At 39.9% G+C, this 17,636-nt stretch overlaps 2 protein-coding genes across 2 annotated transcripts in view; one reads left to right on the top strand and one right to left on the bottom strand.

The window, feature by feature from the left end:
* LOC103261021 (PDZ domain-containing protein 2-like) overlaps positions 1-16,272 on the top strand; it is a 21,783-nt gene extending 5,511 nt beyond the window's left edge. The window contains exons 2-11 of the mRNA XM_021712651.1: positions 334-405; positions 1,215-1,329; positions 4,186-4,259; positions 4,398-4,623; positions 5,417-5,534; positions 7,273-7,405; positions 10,717-10,795; positions 11,967-12,001; positions 12,699-12,855; positions 15,959-16,272. Coding sequence (XP_021568326.1) covers positions 334-405; positions 1,215-1,329; positions 4,186-4,259; positions 4,398-4,623; positions 5,417-5,534; positions 7,273-7,405; positions 10,717-10,795; positions 11,967-12,001; positions 12,699-12,855; positions 15,959-16,272 — 1,323 coding nt within the window. The remainder of the gene's footprint in view (positions 1-333; positions 406-1,214; positions 1,330-4,185; positions 4,260-4,397; positions 4,624-5,416; positions 5,535-7,272; positions 7,406-10,716; positions 10,796-11,966; positions 12,002-12,698; positions 12,856-15,958) is intronic.
* The window catches only part of MGAM (maltase-glucoamylase), a 210,499-nt gene that overhangs the window by 167,563 nt on the left and 25,300 nt on the right, over positions 1-17,636 (bottom strand). The window lies entirely within an intron of this gene.

The following is a 17,636-nucleotide window of genomic DNA, read 5'->3' as shown; positions in this document are numbered from 1 at the left end:
GGCTCCGGCGATCCTTCCGCCTCAGCCTTCCAAGTAGCTGGAATTACAGACACACACTACCATGCCCAGTTAATTTTTGATTTATTGTAGAGATGAGGTCTTGCCTTCCCAAGTGGGTCTCGAACCTGCAGGCTCAGGCAATCCACTCACCTCAGCCTCCCGAAGGCGCGGGTTACAGGCTGAGCCACCGAGCCCGGCTCAGACACTGATTTTACGTTTTACTGAGCATTGCTTTAACTAGAGCAGCTAATTTTAATACTGAAGTTGTACAGCTCAAACTGATAACATCTGTTCCATGCTATTAATATCTTCCTTTATATTCCTCTGACTCAGGTGGAATCACCTTGTAGACTTATTCGGCCATCCGTCATTTCTGTCATTGGATTATACCATCAAAAAGGCAAGGTGAGCTCTTTTCTGTGGACTATTCTTCCCTTCATGTTTAAGTGGATACTAATTGTTTTCCAATTTTTTTGTTTTTATTATTTTTTGGTTTTATATGAATTAAGAAGTTACAGGTATAAGGAGGGCTAACTTGAGTGTCCTTTGTATGTATTCGAGTGTATTCCCTGCCATTTTTTCTGTAGGCCTTGGAGTGTGAGATAGTCACACTCTTTGCTCTTCTGATGTGAAGAGTCACCAGCACTGGGCTGCTAGGGCAGAATTGAGGGTAGAGTGAATGATCCCCAACTTTTAGCTCTGTTGAAAGGAAAGCAGAACCTGCTATTTCAGGGAACACTCCCACTTGTCTTTCTGAGTGAATTTCATGTCATGGGCATTAACCTACAGGATATGATATGAATGGCATTATATTATACGAATATAACAACAGAAAAACTGAAACAAAAGAAGAAAAAGAACCTGGCATCTGCATGGTGGGAAATGACTCTCATGAACTATTTATTTGATCCATATGAGACTGCCATTGTTGGAGGTCAAGGATTGTTTCCATATATATCTCCACCTAAATCATTCTTCCTTTATTTGCATTGCTATTGCCACCCAAATAGTTCTGAAGCAGGAAATGGAGAAAAAAGGCAAACTGGGATTTGAAGCTAATTGATTAGTTTAACTTCAAGCTTTTTGGGACAGTCACTTCAGCTAAATGCTATGATGGAAAGGATGCCCTCAGGTAAGTAAATAGTGCAATAAGAAGTACACCCTCAGTTAAATACTGCAATGTCAACTGGGACTCCCATCTACTTTGAATATAGAGACTTGGCTTTACCATTGCTGGAGGGCGAGACTGCATTCGTGGACCCATGGGGATTTTTGTCAAGACCATCTTCCCACATGGATTAGCTGCGGAGGATGGAAGACTCAAAGAAGGTAGGAGAAAAACTCTTGGTTATCCTACGTGGCAGGGACCTTTAATTCTATGAGAAGCTACCTCTTCACAAGATGGAAAGAAAATAGAACATTAGCCAGGGTCACGGACTGACCTAAGCTTAAACCCTTGTCCTCACATAGCCAATATAACCTGAGCTTCACTTTCCTAGGAACAGAAGCTTGGAATATTAATGATTACCTTGAAGAGTGGCTATGAGGATTACATGAGATAAAAATAAGATAATTACATAGGATAATATGTGTATAGTAGTTGAAATTTGTAGTGGGGTTTTCAAGTATCTATTTTGTCAGCTTGGTCCTTAATCATGTTACTTGCCTTAAAAGTTCTTGAAAGTCTCCAGCCCATCCTAGTCTCAGACCAGGTATGGAAGCAGAATTCCTGATCATCGGGAAGATGATAATCAGGAGTGTGATCATCAGGAAGACACAGTTCATATCTTGCAGTTGAAACTAATCACCACAGAATTTGGTTCCTAAATTTACACTGTCTGTAGCAGCTATCATTTTGCCACATACAAATATACAAGACAAGTGCTTTTGAATACAAATTAAAGTAATATTGAGGTGCCAAGTTTAACCTTACAAATAAAATTTTTTTAATGTTTAAACACACCTTATAATTTTTCATACTTTAAGCATTTACAACATTTCCACATATTTAAATTATTTCATTAACTGCATTACAAACTGGTCCAGTAAGCATCGTGAGCAAAGTGGCACTCAGAAATGTTAAGTAATGTGTCCCATCCTTGGTAAATAACATAAGTAAATTTTTATTTTTTTAGGTTGGATAATATGGTTTATTTACAAAGTAAATTAGAGAGAGAAAGAGAAACAAAGAGAGAGGTTCATCTCCCATGGTAGGGGATGGGGGACCAAAGCTAAGAAAACATGGCGGCCATAGCTTAAGGAACACATGGTCTGGTCAGTGCTTAACAAAACAATGCCAGACCAGATTTCTGAACCAAGTTTGAGTCACTCCTCCATCTTACTACTGTTGCCTTGTTTAAAAACAAAATCATTGATTCAGAACTCATTCGTTCTTCTTGAACATATCATGATACTTGAGAAAATATAATTTAAATAAATCAATGTTTCCTTTATGGACTGACACGGTAGTTACTTTTAATACAAAGAATCTTAAATATATATTTGCATATCTATATATTTTTAAAATATGTATCTGGATTAATATTATATACTTTTTATAAGGTAAAATTACCAACAAGTTATGAACATATTTTAAATAGCATTCACCAAAACATGAATTCTGATGTTTTTCTTCTCACTGTTTCCTTCATGAAATTACTAATTTCAAATATTTTTGGTTACCATCAAAAATTCTGTAAGTGTTCAGTTCTAATGACCGATATATTGATGCTGTTATACTATTTTTTCTAAGAAAATAAGAATGAATTGCCTATTTTTTAAGCATAACAATCCATGGAAGTCTCTATGCTCAATGGTAAGACATGACCAGATTTAATGCTTCTATGGCAGAATGTTTTTCTGTCTTTTAGAGGAAGTGTTAACTACCAGGTGGTGTTTGTATGACATTTCAGAAGAATGTAAAATACTAGCAGAGCATTTCCATAATGGATGTTCCATGTGTTTACCTGATTGAAATCATCCTCCAAGGCTGACAAAATAGAGGAAGATGGAAAAAAAATCAATTGTTAAGAAAGGTTAATAGCACTTGATTCTCTTCAATACAGCTTCTTCATGTGTGTGCATTTACAAGAAATATGTCATTTAATGGATTTTCAACTCGTTGAGTGATATGTCATTTAAAAACTTTGTATACACTTTAGGAACGTAGCAGTCATTTACTATTTGCTCCTTTTCCATGTGGAAACTACTCCAAAATATAAACATCCTCACCTCACTGGTTATTCCTGGTGATTTTTCAACAGAGGTACCTTGACTTCACCTATTTTACAACTTTTGTAATTGCATTAAAGAGAAGGCATGAACAGTCATCTACAGGATTCCTATGATCATACATAGAAGTGTGCTCCTGGGGTCGGCTATCTATAAGAGGTGGAAGTCTGTGCTCTTACACTGTTTTGCACTTTGTTATAGGTGTATGACATCCCTCTTTCATACTGCACTGTTGTGTAGAGTTCATGTGTTCTTCTCTCTGGGGCATCTTTATAGTATTTTTGATGAACTGTTATTCCAAAAAACTACACAGGTCACAAGAGTGTAAACCAGAAACGAGCTCTGAGAAGTCAACAGGATGTCCAAGTTCTTTTGTAGTTTCAGCAGACACTATCAACAACTTGAAAAATGACCTGACTGCACCTTGTAGGGACTAAAGATGATAGTCTAGCTGGTAGGGATGTGGGGGAAAATGCGGTATCCTGTGCATTCACTTGCCTAACGATTGAACACGACCCCACTATCATCTCTGAGATAGAAGCCTATAGCAATTTGCCAGCTTCATGACAGTACCTGGAACCACATCCATAAGACCAGACATCTAGGTTATTTCAGAAGGTTGAGCTGCCATTTCTCAACTATCTCAGCAGGTTGTTTTGTCTTTATCTTTCAAATCATTTCCCATACACTGTACCTGGGAAGCTTGTATTTCTGCAAATGCAGAAGTAGTTTCTCAAATGTGATTCATGCTTCATTGCCAGTGGACTTAAGCTTCCCAGCAATGACTATGAGGAACACTTGGAACTCGGTAAGTAAGGTAAGTGGATCGGAACAATCAAAGTCATTTTAGATAAGTAAAGCAGGGACCACTGTCCTGTTATAGCACAGAAAAAGCAGTAAGAGTCTAGGACATTAAAGGTGAATGTTAATGTGATTCTTACATTTGATCACTAGGGGATGAGATCCTTTCTATAAATGAAACACCAATAAAGGGCTTGACCTTTCAAGAAGCCATTCAGACCTTGAAGGTAACATTCTGATGGATCTCCTTTACCCTATTTCTTTTTGTCTTTTATTTCTTTCTGGCTTGGGTTGGGCAAGATTTTTTGACCCTTTGATTTAAGGACTGTCTGAGTGTTTAGCCCACCTTCCCCCTTGTTTTCCAGCAAAACCGGAGAGGATTGTTTGTCTTAACCGTCAGCACAGAGTTGCTGAGCCCCGAACTCACGACCTCCTCAACAGCCACACACATGAACAGATCCGACTCCCCGAACTTCCTCAACAATGCGGGAGCCTCTCTGAGAGGCTCTGATGAAGGCAGTTCTTCATTCTGGGGTCGGAGGACTCCTGGGCCTAAGGACAGAATTGTCATGGAAGTAACACTCCACAAAGGTGATACAAACTGTTCCTCACTTTTGTTGCATTTCTTGAATCACAATATGGAATCTGTTTAGAGGGTTATCTATGAATTTTTTTTGGAACACTTTCCTATCAACGGCAGGTGATGTTTTCTACATGGACATTGGGATCAAAAGGAGAGATTTTTGTCACTTTAGTCAAAGTGAGGGGAAGTCACCAGTAGGATAGAACTCCCTAATCTCTCCCCAGATGAATGACTGTGTATCATAGGCTTATGTTTAAAAAAATCCCTGACAAGCTGAAGTCTAGAGCTATTACAAATTTTAGAGAACAAAAGATCCTAGTTAAGAATACAGTTTACACCAGAAACTGCAATCATGGGTGATCATCAAATCTTACTGCTTTTCATCTTTGTTTACTTTTCCTCACCACCTACTGTAGAAATGTGATGAAAAATAACTAAGAAATGGGTTGTAAAATCGAGAGACAAAAAAAGGCTTAGTGTTGTAGATCCAGAATAAAAATGTTACTTGCACTCTGCCTATTTTCAAAAATAGTTTTGTGTAGGTAGATTAGACTAAGAAGAGAGCAGATCATTGAATCATTCCCATGTCCATAGTTAGCGCCAGTCTAGCTGTGGACTCATTTCCTTAAGCGAAATGGCAACTTTACTCCAGGGATGTGGGATTTGCTTTCTGAGTCTGTACCAAAAATAAAAGGGTATTTGTTAGAATATATATTAATCCAGTTTCAAATCAGTAATACCTCCTCTTCTGGTTTCTGTGTAACTTTTGTTTTTGTTTTCTTTGAATGATGCCTCTCATAGAGCCAAGAATTGGATTAGGCATTGGTCCCTGCTGCTTGGCTCTAGAAAACAGCGCTCCAGGCATCTACATTCACAGCCTTGCCCCAGGATCAGTGGCCAAGTTGAGGAGCAACCTGAGGTTTGTTGTATATCTGACAGTGTGAGACTCCGGTGTGTTCAGGGTGATATCTGCTCTACTATGTTCCACTGAGGGATGATAAAACTTGGAATTATTTCCAATCATACAGCCAAGACTACGTTCAATAGCATCTCCAAAAATGAAAATGCTAATCTAAATGAAATGTGGTTGAATTAGAGAACTACAGATCTTGGCTTGTGTTCTATTTGGTAAACACAGCTGTGTATGAATATCAACGGTTATCTCAATATTTTCTTTTATTTTAGATTCATATATGTAAGATTCACATGAAAAACCGGGAGTACTCATCATAATTCAGAATTACTGGATACAAGGGTCCTAAAATCATGCCCTTGAAAGGGAGACCTTTTCTTATTAACTATTCTCTTGAACCTTTTCAGTTGCCTTCCTTCCGTTTTTGAATGATGATGTTAGGTGCCTATTGTCTGAAATCAGAGTGTCTGATTTTAATCCAGATAGTTGAGCTGCAGCATGGATGTTCTGTTTATACAGGAATTGTCAAGGTGTTCTATTTAATAGTAATTGCAGTGGGTAGGTGCCCACCTAAATGTCACAGTAATGTACCCATATCACACAAAGCACTTTGTCCAAACAGTATCATCTGTCCTACCTATAAACTTCTAAGTCCTTTAGTGGTTGAGGATTTGTCAAAACAGCATTTGCTGAGGTTGCCATTTGTGGCTCTGTTAATATATTACTGCTCATATATTACGTTTTTAGTTAATTATCAGTGAATTTTCATATAAAAATTTAACGAATCAAAGTACGTGAAAGAAAATATATTTTTAGAATCCAAGGGAAAAAAGAGTCCTTTAATGACATCCCACGATGATGTTTCTTTCTTGAATGGCTCCATATGTCTGAGCCTGCCAAATGAACATTCTTCAGACTCCCTAGAAAGAGTCTTTGTTCACTGCTACTGAGTTCTCTTCCTACAATTTCACGTCAAAATGGGCAACTTGTCTCCAATTTCTTATTTTTTCACATTTGAAAAGTTTTAACAAATTATTGGATAAGCTTTGTGCTATAGGTATTTCCTCCTTAAGTTATATCACCATAATCATTTCAAGATGGTAGGAAGAAGCAACTGATGGTGGTGAGATGCTATATCACATGGTGATTGAGAATCAGACAGACCTGAGTTATTTAAGCAGCGTATGACATCTGGGTGACCTCTCTGAGCCTGTGGCCTTAACTACAACATGAGAATAATCAAACCTACTCAAAACGTTGTTATATAGAATACCTTGTGTAGTCCTGGCATACAGTATGTGCTCAAGAAATGATAGCCTTTGTTGTCCTACTTTTAATTTTTTTTTTTTTTTTGAGTTGGAGTCTCACTCTGTCACCCAGACTGGAGTGCAGTGGCCACTCCCGGCCACCGCAGCCTCTACCTGCTGGGCTCCGGCGATCCTTCCGCCTCAGCCTTCCAAGTAGCTGGAACTACAGGCGTGCACTTCCACACCCAGCTGATTTTTTTATTTATTGTAGAGATGAAGTCTCACCAAGTTGCCCAGGTACTTCTGAAAATGCCAGCACAAGACATAATGGCCTTTGCCAATGTAAAATCTCATGTGCTTCTATGAATGTGTTGCTTTATTTTATGTAAGTCAAGATGAGAAAGATTTTGTATGTAAACCTCTCCCAGAAGCAAAGCCTTTTTGAGCGTGTAAGAATCTCGCTGCTAACTGAATGTGAATTCTGTCACCCTTCCTAGCCGTGGAGATCAAATCCTGGAAGTGAACTCGATCAATGTCCGGTATGCTGTTTTAAGCAAGGTCCATACCATCTTAAGCCAATGCCCTCCAGGACCCGTACGCCTTGTCATCAGCCGGCACCCTAATCCAAAGGTAAAATATTTCTTCCTGTTCTAAGTATGAGAAGACACTACACATCCTTATACACTCTTTGATGAGAAGGTCACCCAGCCTCTGGCTGGTATGTGTGGGTAATGAATCTTTGATCTGGACTTCATCTTTGCACTCTCAGATACTCGTATTTGAAAATTTTGACAGTGTTATTTGGCACAACTGAAATTTCATATGCTGGCAGATGGGAATACCAAGCTCTGAATACTGGTATTCCCATCTGCTGTTTGATCTCTGACAAGATTTTTTTTTTTTTGAGTTGGAGTCTCACTCTGTCACCCAGACGGGAGTGCAGTGGCCGCTCCCAGCCACTGCAGCCTCAACCTGCTGGGGCTCCAGCTATCCTTCTGCCTCAGCCTTCCAAGTAGCCGGAACTACAGGCGCGCGCTACCATGCCCAGCTGATTTTTTTTTTTTTTTTATTGTAGAGATGAGGTCTCGCCTGCCCAGGCGGGTCTCAAACCCGCAGGCTCAGGCAATCCACTCAACTCAGCCTCCCAAAGGCGCAGGATTACAGGCTGAGCCACCGAGCCCGGCTTTCTGACAAGACATTTAACTCTGCTTTTCTACCCTGAGAGTCAGAGCGCCTTAGGTTCGGTAATCTCTATGACCCTTTCAGTTTCAAGATAAGAAAGCTTTTCTTGCCAACTGGGGTACAGTGGCTCACATCTATGATCCCAGCACTTTGGGAGGCCAAGGCAGGAGGACTGTGTGAGACAAGCCAAGGGACCTTAGTAGGACCTTATCTCAATGAAGAAATAAAAAAGTTTGCTAGACATGGTGGTGTGCACATCTGCAGTCCTAGGTAATTGGGAGGCTGAGGTAGGAAGATTTTTTGAGCCCAGAAGATTGAGGCTGTGGTGAGCTGTGTTCATGACACTACACTCCAGAGTGGGCAACAGAGTCAGACCCCCAACTCAAATCTGCCCTCCCCAAAACACAGAAAACTACAGTATTTTGTTTTCCCACATATTAGTAATTCTCTTTTTTAAGTTTAATGCTAAGTAATTTTTGAAATAGGTTAAGTGAATTTTAAGCTTTCTTCAAGTAAGAAATGAGAGTGTGTCAATATTGAAATGGTACAAATATAAATTTTTTATAGTAGTTGGAAGGATGATATTTAGAATTTAACATGGATTCACTTAAATTAGTGACTATGTTTGCATTTTTATAGAATTTCTGGAGTGCAAGGATTTTCAGATACTCTAAAGGAAAATAAAAGTCTTCAAATTTGAAGAGGAATATTTCCTTCCAGATTTTCAGTTAATTGTTTGTTAGGTCAAAAAGAATTTTCACTCTGGCTTGGTATACCAATTGCCAATTTGCTAAAGTCATTTATGGATTTTGCTTTCATAGAAGTTGGAGGGGGATAACGCCCAGCATTTCAAATAAACTATCATGGAGAAGTTACTTGCTAAGTTTATTAAAAATTATGGAGGATTCAGTTTTTCTGTCTAAGTGACTAAATTTTTAAATCTATGCTAGGATCTTTTCCCTTAAGTACTCACACAAATGTTCTTGAATCTACCTAAATAGCATAAATAAATATTGAAATTCTCCCAACCAAGACATTTAGCTTATGTTCACATTTTACAATGCTGGTTTTGCTTGTTTTGCTAGAGACACATTCTGAATGTGGGAGTTCTTTCTTGGCCTTTCTAACGTGACAGGTTCCATGGGAGAGAAGAGAAACCACATGGCATCTTGAGACAACGGGACATCCCAAACCACTGCAGCACATCCCATTTTCTGGTTGCATAAATACCCATAGAGTCTTCTGTGGAGAATAAACCCAGAAATCATCTTTTCTTACTGGCACATTTTACATGGTAGGGAGGGAAGATCCTTCAAGTCTAATGTTAGCAGCCCAGCCATAGGTGCCACCAGACCACGTGAACCTGGTACTGAACAAAAGAGGCAGAGCATCTGTGAGGAGGCCCTGCAGGGAAATTGGGATAAGTATGGAGGCTCAAAGCAGTCAGCCTACCAAGCATCTAGAAAGTGGAACAGAGGGCCTAAGGAATGCTTCAGAAAACTATTGAACAGATCCTAATTGAGGGTTTGGATTGGCCTGGTTTCTTCCAAAATATCAGTAACGTGAAAGACAAAAGCAAGCTCTGAAACTGTTTCAGATTAAATGAGACTAAACACCCAGGACAGCTCAATTCTGGGTTGCCAAAGCCATTTAAAAAAAAAAAAAAAAAAAAAATCAGCCGGGCATAGTAACGCATGCCTGTAATTCCGGTTACTTGGAAGGCTGAGGCAGAAGGATTGCCGGAGCCCAGCCGGTCGAGGCTGCGGTGGCCAGGAGCGGCCACTGCACTCCAGTCTGGGCAACAGAGTGAGACTCCAACTCAAAAAAAAAAAAAAAGCATTACTATGCAAAGAAGTTGGCTTATGGCAGTCTACCTCAGGTGCACAAAAGAAGCTCTTGCACCAGAAGGTGAATCAATTACATCACTGTATACACCATTTATTTCAGTGATATTTTTTGTAACCTCCCAAGACATTGTTCATGAAGAAAGCAGTATGTGAATTTGCATTCTGGAGGATGGTCCTTATCTCATCACAGGCTGCCTTCAAATTTCAGTGAACTAGCCTTGATCTAAGGACACACTTTAAGTGCCAATTCTAAAGGAATATTGGAACAGTTGACTAAATTGGAAGATGCATGTATATTAAATAGCCATCAATGTTAAATTCCCCAAATTGAACAGTATCATGGTTATTAAAGAGGATGTCTTTGTTTTTTTAGAGATGCATGCTAAAATAATTACTGGTGAATTGTCATGATGTCAGCAACTTACAAATGATGTAGCAAAACACTTTAACTTGTCTGTGTGTGTGTATGTGTGTGTGTGTATAGAGAGAAGACATGTGTGTAAATGTGGCAAAATGAAAAAATTAATAAATCTAGGTGAAGAATATGCTATTCTTGAATACTTTTACATGTTTTATGTCGGTTTAAAATTCTTTAATTTTTAAAAAACGAATTAGAAGTGAATATTCTAGAGCAGGGCAGCTATCAGCCACATTGTTGGTCATCATAGCACCCAATATTTTGCTTGATGAACTGACTGAAGGCCTTGTTATGTCTGCATTTTTAGAAAAGCAATCCATAAGCCAGTTGTCCTGCTCACTTGCCCTGAGTTACTGCTTCAGAGAATGGTCATGATCTTTGACTCTGTGATTATCCTTTTATCTGCACTTTACTCAGACTCTGGGCCTAGCTACTTTTACTGGGAGGAAATAAATCAATACGACCATCTAATTCATGCTTTCTACTAAAAACAGGTTTCCGAGAAGGAAATGGATGAAGCAATAGCACGCAGCACTACCCAGGAGAGCAAGGAGGCCAATTCTTCTGGCTTAGGTACTGTAATTGCTCATCTTCATTCAACATTTAGAAGAGTTTCTCGTGAAAGTCACTCACGGAGCACTCTCCAGGGCAATATTATCTGATTCTTAACCATTCTCAGGTTTTGCAAAAGTAATTGCCAAAGATAATCTATACTTTCTTTTGGCTGCTACTTTTGATTTCTGGGGTTATTTAATGTGCTTAGTTAAAGATCTAATAATGCATGATTCTGACATGACTTCCAGATAATTTGCAAGAGCAAGTTGGAAGCATTTTGTGTATTGATACGTGGGTTGACATATGGGTACTGATTGTCAGATAAAAGGAAGACACAGGGTTTTTGGCAATGATGAAATATCCTAATAATTTGCATTGATAATTAATATATTTAAAGGAGTCATGGCCATAATAATCTCTTTATTCAACCAGTTCATTATTCTGACCTGCCTGAAAGCTGTGCGCTCATAATTCCAGTCTTTATACTCAATCATTATATAACAGTGTATTAAGCCGTGATCCTCCTATCATTCCAGTGGCCTTTGCTCACATGTCTTGATCCTCATATCCATGGTCTCAATTGCTCATGGCATGGAGTTTAAATCCTGAGACTTTTCATTCCTCAGTTAAAAGCTGAAATAGGTATTCAACCCTCTCCTAGTTCTTTTTATTGTTTTCTTGAAAGGTGGTTTTCTTTTCATTCTTTAATCCTTTTATCAAATATCATTGAGCATTTAGTACTTTCCAGGTATGATGCTCTGCAATGTTGACTCATATCAGTCAACATCTCTGCCCTATAGATTATTTAAAAATTGAGGAAGGGAGATGAGATACACCCCCTCTAATTAAATTTCACTGCATCTATAGAAATGGATGTGTGTCTAGAAATAAATACTTTGGAAATTGAGAAGTAGTTACTTCCACTGGGGTCATCAATTTCACTGGGGTCATCACGTAGGTAGTAGTATCTGAGCGAGGGCTTAAAGCAGAATCTTGGCAGGAGAGGGGTATGAGGATTGTGTACTAGGTAGACTGCATGTATGTCAGCATCTGTACACACACCCATCAGTGCCTGCCAATGAAAGGGAGTTTTGTTGAATATGCTTGGCACCACGTTTTCCTTAAAAACGTGAGCCATTTGTGATATGAACTTCAATGTTTGACAATATAGTGAATTTTCCCCCAACAGGTTCCCTGTCGAAGAGTGCCTCTTTTGCAAAAAGGGTGAGTCAAGATGCACTGTTGCCTACCACTCTTAGTAGGACCACACACTGACTCCAAGAGCCCCCAGGTCAAACCTGAAGGCCCAGTTTCTGTTTCTACCCATGAGTCATTTTTTGCTACTAAATAGCAGCATCACTAATTGAAGAACAAATGCACAGATGTGTGTTTTGTTTGTTAACTATTCATTCAGAAAAAGACTAGAGCAACACAATTAGAAAACTGAGCTAGGGCTGGCAAAATAACTTTCAAACTGTTCCATAATCAAGTAGCTCTTATTGGTTCTTGCAACTTTAAGGAGACTGTGGAATCATCCTCAGCTAGGCTCACCTATGTCTCAATGGATCAGGGTGCATGATTCAGGCTCTCCTGGTTGTTGTTCCTCAGTTGGCCTGAGAAGTTGTCTTGTAATTGCTTTCTGCTTTCCTATGATGTCCCCAAATCTTTTGCTAGGATGGCTGATCTGCTGCTGTGGCTTTTCTGATAATTGCCAAGTTATGGCCCCAAAACTCTTGGAAAACATTATCTGGCAGCAGCCACTTTTTCATTCAACAGTTATCAATATAGCCATTACTATCTCAGCTGTTTGGAATGGTCATGGATTAGAACAAAGTGTTCTTGGAAAGGCAGGAAGTGATTGCCCTTTAAAATCTGCTTCTGGTATGTCTTCTTAGTCCTCTGACATTTTCTTCTTCAACAGGATTCCCCTGTTTCTGAATCTGATCGCTCCCCGGACTTCATCCACGATGTCCCTGGCCCCTTGTCAGACTTGATGGCGGCCGGCTCTGAGGACGAGGATTGCCCAGGAAGTGGCTACAGCATATCACAGGCCAGCACATTGCCTTCCTGCACCTCTGGTATGCAAGAGAGCCCTGGAGGGTCCTGGGCTTTGCATTCCAGTAAGCAGTGACAACTTTCCACCTCCATGCTGGAGGCCACGTTGGCTCAACTATCCTGGTGCTATACCATGAAAAAAAAAATACTGGAAAATATGCTTCTGGTTGAGCAGGAGTTGTCCTTATACACTAAATACAGAATTTACTTGTGAGAAATACAACCACTGACAATGACTGGTCACTCAAATATGCAGTAAATGGGTTGACACACACAATCTACACCCAGGGGTTAACAGTGGCTAAACCAGACCCTCTCATTTTCTAGAAGTTCAAGACTTGCCTGAAGAACATAACAGGACCTTGATGCTACCAAAAAAAAATCAAAGAATTAGTCTGGTTGGGTGTCATAGGCCTATAGTCCCAGTTACTCAGTAGGCTGAGTGAGGTGGGAGGATCTCTTGAGCCTAAGAGGTTGAGATTGGAGTGAACCATGATCATATCACAACTCTCAAGTCTGGGAGGACTGGGGAAAAAAGGATAATTTTATGTGACAGATGTAGGTAGACACACTTCTCAGACCCAGAACTTTCATGTGACTGAGTTTTTCATTAACCTCAGACTCATAGTTCCTAAGAAATATAGCTATTCCTTCTTATACCAGTTCCTGAGAAAACAGCTTGTTCTTTTTTAATGTCAGTTTATTTCTTCCTTATTTTAAGATGCTGTGTGTCAGAGGTGGACAGATTAGCCAAGAGCATGCAGGGCCTTATTAAGAGACACCTCCACGACAAAGTGAATTTGGCCCTCATCTCCTTGATGACTTTGCTTCCCACTGTCCTCTGACATGCATCACCTCGCCCTGTTCCTCTGAGATTTCATGCTGTTTCTTCTGTCTGCTTTCCTTCCTTTGTCGCCTTCTGTTTTTTAAATTTGCATATAAGTGTACATATTTTGGAGGTAAAAAATGATGTTGCAATACATGTACATTGTGTAATGATCAAATTAGCATACTTGTCACCTCAAACATTTATCATTTCCTTAAGGTAGGACCACTCAAAATCCTCACTTTCAGCTATTTGGAGAAATACAGTACCTTATTGTTGACTAGAGTCACCTACGATGAAATAGAACAGCAGAATTTATTCTTCCTGTTGAACTTTTTTTTTGAGTCAGCATCTCACGTTGTCACCCAGGCTAGAGTGTAGTAGCATACTCACAGCCATTGCAGCCTCCACCTGCTGGGCTCACGTGATCCTTCTGCCTCAGCCTTCCAAGTAACTGGAACTACAGGTGCACAGCACCACGCCCAGCTGATTTTTTGGTTTATTCTATGGATGGTTTTGGTTTGCTTGTTGTTGTTTTTGTTTGTTTGCTATAAAGTTGTTTGAGTTCCATATATATTCAGGGTATTAAACTTTTATCGGATGTATAGTTAGCAAAACTTTTCTCCCATTCTGTAGGATGCCGCTTCATTTTATTGTTTCCTTTGCTCTGATGAAAGAAGCTTTTTAGTTTGATGAAATCCCATTTATCTCTTTTTGCTTTTATTGACTGTGGTTTTGAAGTTTTATCCAAGACTTTGCCCAGTCAAAAGTTATAAAGTGTTTCTCTTATGTTTTCTTCAAATAGCTTCATAGTTTCTGATCTTACATTTGCATCTTCAATCCATTGTGAATTGTCTTTTGTATGTAGTGAGAAATGGGAGTCCAGTTGCCTTCTTCTGTATATGGATCTCCAACTTTCTCAGTACCATTTATTGAAGAGCCTCTTCTTTCTCCAGTGTGTGTTCCTGGTACCTTTGTCAGAAATCAGTTGCGAGACCTCATCTCTACAATAAATCAAAAAATCAGCCAGGCGTGGTAGCGCATGCCTGTAATTCCGGCTACTTGGAAGGCTGAGGCGGAAGGATCGCCGGAGCCCAGCAGGTCGAGGCTGCGGTGGCCGGGAGCGGTCACTGCACTCCAGTCTGGGCGACAGAGTGAGACTCCAACTCAAAAAAAAAAAATCAGTTGCTATAGATGTGTAGATTTATTTTGGGACTCTCTATAATATTTCATTGGTCTATGTATCTGGTTTTATGCCAGTATTATGCTATTTTTGCTGACTATAACTTTGTATTATAATTTGAAGTGAGGTAATGTGATGCTACTTACTTTGGTTTTATTTTTGGGGTTCTTTTTCAGTTTCTTTCTTTTTTCTCTCAAGATTGGCTTGGCTATTCAGAGTCTTTTCTAGTTCCATACAAATTTAAAGATTGCTCTTGCTATTTCTGTGAAAACTGTCATTGGAATGTTGATGGGGTTTCTTGGAAACTTTAGATTGCTTTGGGTAGAGCGAACATTTTAGCAGTATGAATTCTCTTGTGGTCTTCATTGCCTTCCTCCTCATCACACTTTGGCCAAACTACCCCCTGGAAACTCCACTCACATCTCGACATTCTCGTCAGGTCCACCCAGAACAATCTAGCCTTTCCGCTTTCCCTCTCCTCCAACACCATCAAGTCAGAGCTAAAGCTCCATGTAGACTTGTATCTTGACTGAAATATTCTGTATGTTTGCCCCAGTCAGTCTCAGTTCCTGTGCTAAAAAGGAAGTCTCTTAAGTTTGGTGCTTGGACCATTTTTGACTGTATGATGTCCACAACATCCCACAGCCTGAGGATAAGCCACACGGGACTGAGGGAGATGTGAGACCGCTCCCAAAACCACACCAAGGCCAAGGGGTAAAACAGAACAACAGTCTGACTCCTGTAGCTTTTTCTATGAAGAGTGGATTGTAGAAAGAAACCCAAGGGAATGATTTCTGGGATCCCCCATCCTTAAAAAAAATAAAGAGAGAGGAAAATGGGCAGACCACTCAAATGTCCATTTTATCAGCTAGTCTGAGTTATTTTAGAGCATCTAAAGCAGGTTAGTATTAGTTAGATGTGGGTACTCTCTAATTTAAGAGACAAAAACAAAGACAAGAAGACCTACATTCAGGCTGCAGAATGTCTTTCTGTAAAAGGAAAAAAAATATGAAGGTTGTTTACAGTTTTGCAGTTTCTCACAATTGAGAGATTTTTCTGTCTACTGTCCCCTTTATTTCCTCTACAACCTCATCTTTTATTTCCATTCTTCACACAGGGCTGGAGAGATCCCCCGACCTCCCTTCATCAAGGAAGAAGGGGGCCACTCATCCTGACCCCAGCAAACCCTTGGCAGACGCAGGTCAAGGCAGTCAACCCGAGCACCCCAGCCAGCCACCCAGGCTCTCCGAGTCCAAGCTCATAATTTCTGATACACTTGCCCACAAGGGCAGCACATTCCCAGGGGAGAAGACAGCAGTTCCTCCTGAGTGCAGCAAGACTCTGGCAGCTTCAGAAGACAGCTGGCCCTGCAGCACTGGTTCTCAAAACCTGTCTCTCTCAGTCTCCCGCCATATAACCCTTCATGCCTGATTTTGGAAGATAAGCATGGTCTTGCCTGCTTAGTACTTGGAGGAGAGAACTTGCCTCTCTCAGCCGATATCTGTTAACAGTTAAAAGTTGAGCCCGCTTTCTCAAATTTATGAACTGTTTAAATTTTAGCTTTTGATTTCCTCTGCCCAAATTCTCTTTGTTGTGCTGTTAATTTGTTGTTCTATAGTTTGGATATTAACCCTTTGTTGATTAAATATGTTGAAAGTATCCTCCCCTTGTTAGTTGTTTTTATCTTGCTTGAGGTGGGGAGTGGGGACGTTAGAGTTGAAATTGTTGATGGAGTCCAATTTACTTTTAAGTATATGTGCCTTTTAAGAAACGTCTTCCCATCCTAAGAATACGGGCATATATATCATGTAGAGATTGTTCTTGTTTAAGGTTTCAGTTTACGTGGAGTTTTCTGACCCCATGAAAGTGCCAATCATTATTTATTTTCCCCAGTGGTGCTGCTGAACAAGCTGGAGTATCAAAGCTGGAGATGAAATTCTGGCTACTAATGGGAAACCCCTGGTTGGGTTCCTGCACTTCGAAGCCTAGAATATTATGACCTTTGTCCCAGAAGGACCCGTGCAATTAGTAGTTAGAAAGCACAGGAAATCTTTGTGAAGTCTAACAAGAATCTCCTCCTCTCAGTTCCCTGCACTCTTACTTTAGCAAGTCAGAATGACTTCTTTAAACCACAGGTTCTTCAAACAACCAACACTGGCATAGACAAGGACTACAAAAATCTCCCCTTTGTATTTACACATGTTGCCTGACTCACTGCATGTGCAGTAGTAATGAAGCTGAACTCTGGAAGGCTTTCACCTGAAGTACCCAGGCAGAGAGGGTTCCTCTTGTTCAAGTGCCTGTCCCCTGACTTCATGATTGCTCTTTGGGATACAACACATGACACACCCTTCTTCATCTGAAACACTTCGCTGACCTTTGCATCCCTCTCGCCAGCTCTTCCAATGTACCCAATTCTAGTGATTAGGTAACCTACAAAGTCTGAGGGTGACATAAATGTCACAACTAAATGGTTTTATATAACTTTGTAGGTAATTGACACAATACTTTTAGCCACATCAGTAGAAAGAGGACATGTAGGTTTGGTATACTGCCCTAGAAGAGAATGAGACTTAAAAAAAAAAGAAGGAATTATTAAAAGTATAATAAGATATGTGAAAAAATATTAAAGGACGGATTATTTCCTTTTTAAATAATATCTAAATTCTGTGATTTGTATGGAAAAAATAAAGAGTACACTGTTAGTCATTTCAGTGTCTCTCCACAAAGACCCATCCACTCATGCATTATTCCCATGGCATCAGCCCACCTTGCCTCAGTTTACTCTTCCACAC

Source organism: Carlito syrichta, unplaced genomic scaffold, assembly GCF_000164805.1.
Source record: "Carlito syrichta isolate Samal-C Ts95f unplaced genomic scaffold, Tarsius_syrichta-2.0.1 Scaffold303563, whole genome shotgun sequence".
In the NCBI taxonomy this organism is placed as follows: Eukaryota; Metazoa; Chordata; class Mammalia; order Primates; family Tarsiidae; genus Carlito; species Carlito syrichta.
This window is presented reverse-complemented; position numbering and strand designations above follow the sequence as displayed.